Here is a 3,934-nt window from a genome sequence, read left to right as displayed (position 1 = left end):
TATATATATATATATATATATATATATATATATAGTCCACAGATGAGATCCAGAGATTGTTAGTCTAGAAGACATCTAGTTGTGCTCAAAAGATTCAAACTTAGATTCCAGTGTCTTCACGGGGAATCATTCCACGAGGTAAAGAATGGCTTTAAGAGGGATCAAGTTAAGTGGATGTAGAGGCTGTTATGCTAATAAACAAATTAGATACATTAAATATATTAGACACACACACACACACATATATAAATATATCTCTCATACTATCCTATTTTCTCCTACAGAAGAATTTCCTGCCAGTTTTCTTTTATATCCACACCATATTTTCCCTTCACGGTGCCTTGGTCAGTTCCCTGTTCGTTACAGCATGGATGTTAAGTGAGTCATGGTTGACCGGCATTCTTGCTGCTTGCTTTTACATCTTCAACAGGTATGTTTTGTTCTTTCTCTCCACATTCTTCCTCTATTATAATCCTTCCATTTTGCCTCTCTCTTCTCTCTCTCTTTTCATCACTGGCACCATTCAAAGACTATATATCATCATTTAACGCCCATTGTCCATGCTGGCATGGGCTGGACAGTTTGACCATGGCTGGCAAGCTGGAAGGCTACACCAGACTTCAGTCTGATTTGGCATTGATGCCCTTCCTAATGCCAACCACTCCAAGAGTGTAATGGGTGCTTTTACATACCACCTGCATGGGAGCCATTTGCGTGACACCAGTATCTGCCACAACTGTGGTTTTACTTGGCTTGATGTATCTTCTTTTCAAGCACGGCATAAAGCCAAATGGACTCTGTCATTGCCTTCATGAGGCCCAACACTCAAAGTCCAGCATAATGCCAGATGGTCTCCGTCCTTGCCTCTGTGGGGCCCAATGCTTGATAGGCACTTTTACATGCCACTGGCACAGGTGCCATTTGCATGACACTGGCATCTGCCTCAACTGTGATTTTACTTGGCTTGATGGGTCTTCTCAAGCACGACATAATGCCAGAGGTCTCGGTCATTGCCTCCGTGAGGCCCAACATTCGAAAGGAGCTCAACCACTTTGCTTCCATGAAGCTCAACATTTGAAAGGTGCTTTTTACATGCCACCTGTATGGGTGCTGGTTACATGACCCAGTATCAGCCAAAACTGCAATTTCTCTTGGCTTGGCGAGTCTTCTCAAGCACAGCATATCACCCAAGGTCTCAGTCACTAGTCATTATCTCTGTGAAGCCCAAAGATTGGAGATCATGCTTCACCACCTTATCCCATGTCTTCCTGGGTCTACCTCCACCACAGGTTCCCTCTGCAGTTAGGGATCAGCACTTCTTTACAGTTGTTCTTGTCCATATGTGTCACATGACTGTACCAGCGCATTCGTATCTCTCAAACTAACTTTTCTCTCAAAATGCTTACACCCTGTCAAACATGCACACTGACATTGCACATGCTGCAAAGCTTACTGGTTTCATTTCTTTCAAGCCTACACATGTCCTCAGCTGTCACAGCCCATGTTTCACTGCCATGTAGCATAGCTTTTCACACACAGCTATGTATGTTTAAACACTTCCCAATTCTCAGAAGCACATTTTTTTTCTTCTTAACAACCGATATTTAGCTCCAATTGGATGCAGGATAAATATATTCTCTGACCAGCTCAAGCATGGCTGAGTGGCTAAGAAGCTTGCTTCCCAACTGTGTGGTCTTGGGTTCAGTCCCACTGTGCAGCACCTTGAACAAGTGTCTTCTGCTATAGCCCTAGGCTGACCAAATCTTTGTAAGTGGATTTGGTAGACAGAAACTGAAAGAAGCCCTCAAAGTGGATGGAGCATGTGGAAGAAGGAGACCCAAGAGTATGGGAGACAACCACAGGACACTGAATCTTTTAGATGAGATGACAAAGGACTGAGATGTTTGGTGCCTTACTGTACTCAAGAAGAGCCATCCTCTACAGCCGAAGTGTTAAGGCCACTTCCCTTGGTGAAGAGAATTGGCTTGCAAGAGTCCTGCACTAGTGCCATATAAATGGCAGACATGCCAGTGTCATGTGAAAGTATTCGTGCTGGTGTCACATTAAAAGCATCCAGCGCACACTGTAAAGTGGTTGGTGTTAGGAAGGGCATCCAGCTATAGAAACCAAACCTGGTGCAGCTCCCCAGCTTGCCTGCTCTGGTCAAACCGTCCATGTCAGCATGGAAAACAGATGATAAAGGATGATATTGTATATATGAGAGAGAGATAGCGTTTGAGTGTATCCCAGTCGAGGCACTATATGATGGTTGTAAATGAGCATCACCATTATATATGCAACAAAATTAATTCTCAGTCCTCCATGAAAAACATGTCTAGCTATCGGAAAATATTACCATGATTGGAAAGAGGTGAGGGTTGGTGACAGGAAGGGCATCAAGCCATAGAGCATTTGCCTCAACAAGCTCCATCTGACCCATGCACTGGAAAGGATTATTATTATTATTGTTATTATTATTATTTCACCTTACTGGCACTTGTGGCGGTGGCATGTGAACAAAACATTGGACTGACTCCTGTGCAGGTGGCATGTAAAAAACACAATTTGAGCATGGCCGTTGCCAGTATCCACCTGACTGGCCTTCGTGCTAGTGGCATGTAAAAAGCACCCACTACACTCTCGGAGTGGTTGGCGTTAGGATGGGCATCCAGCTGTAGAAACTCTGCCAGATCAGATTGGAGCCTGGTGTAGCCATCTGGTTCGCCAGTCCCCAGTCAAATTGTCCAACCCATGCTATCATGGAAAGCGGACGTTAAATGATGAATATTATTATTATTATTATTATTATTATTATTATTGTGAAGGTGGAGAGCTGGCAGAATCGTTAGCACGCTGGATGAGATGCTTAGTGGTGTTTTGCCTAGCACTATGTTCTGAGTTCAAATTCCACTGAGATTGACTTTGCCTTTCATCCTTTCAGGGTCAATAAATTGAGTACCAGTTGATCACTGGGATCGATGTAATTAACTAGTCCCCACCCACTAAAATTTCAGGCCTTGTGCCTTTAGTAGAAGGGATTATTATTATTATTATTATTATTGCTGTTGTAGTTATTATTATTGTTTGTAAAGAATAAAAAGTTTAGAATGGTACAACAATGCACTATAGAACAAGAAATGGACTATGTACCTGTTGTAATTTGGTTATCTATAGTCCGATGATATTTCGGAATTAGAATTCCTTCTTCAGATCTTCTTTGCTGGAGTCTCTCGAAGAAAGAAAACCGTTGGAAAACAGTTTATAGCAGAGACTCCAGCTAAGAAGATCTGAAGAAGGAATTCTAATTCTGAAATATCATCGGACTATAGATAACCAAATTACAACAAGTATATAGTCCATTTTTTGTTCTATAGTGCATTGTTGTACCATTCTAAAGTTTTTATTCTTTACAAGCAATACACAATGCTTCAATCGAACTACAATACTCTCCTATTATTATTGTTATTATTAAAATGGTATGTTTCTCAAGACTAGATACTACAAGAGTAGAATACGTCATCCCACTACGAGAGAGCTTCTCGTTGCCCTTCCTCTGGCTCCAAGTGGCAGCGATCTCATACTATCTACGATGGAAGACAAACCCAGTACTGAGTGTAAGTGTTTGCTTCTTTCTTTCTTTCTTTCTTTCTTTCTTTATTTATTTTCCTGTTTTCTTTCTTTATTGTTTTTGCATCTTGTGAACTCCACACTCACACACCTTGAACAATCCTCTTCCGTTACATTTATATATCATCATCATCATCATCGTTTAACATCCGCTTTCCATCCTAGCATGGGTTGGACGATTTGACTGAGGACTGGTGAACCAGATGGCTACACCAGGCTCCAATCTGATTTGGCAGAATTTCTACAGCTGGATGCCCTTCCTAACGCCAACCACTCAGAGAGTGTAGTGGGTGCTTTTAAATGCCAC

At 41.9% G+C, this 3,934-nt stretch overlaps 1 protein-coding gene across 1 annotated transcript in view; it reads left to right on the top strand.

Annotated features, from left to right (window-relative positions):
• Positions 1-3,934, top strand: part of LOC106868987 (probable C-mannosyltransferase DPY19L3) — a 29,297-nt gene that overhangs the window by 7,373 nt on the left and 17,990 nt on the right. The window contains exons 4-5 of the mRNA XM_014914471.2: positions 285-430; positions 3,491-3,614. Of these exons, the coding sequence (XP_014769957.1) occupies positions 285-430; positions 3,491-3,614 (270 nt within the window). The remainder of the gene's footprint in view (positions 1-284; positions 431-3,490; positions 3,615-3,934) is intronic.

This window comes from Octopus bimaculoides, chromosome 27 (genome assembly GCF_001194135.2).
Source record: "Octopus bimaculoides isolate UCB-OBI-ISO-001 chromosome 27, ASM119413v2, whole genome shotgun sequence".
Classification (NCBI taxonomy): Eukaryota; Metazoa; Mollusca; class Cephalopoda; order Octopoda; family Octopodidae; genus Octopus; species Octopus bimaculoides.
The sequence above is the reverse complement of the archived record's forward strand: the minus strand, read 5'-3'. Positions and strand labels throughout refer to the sequence as shown.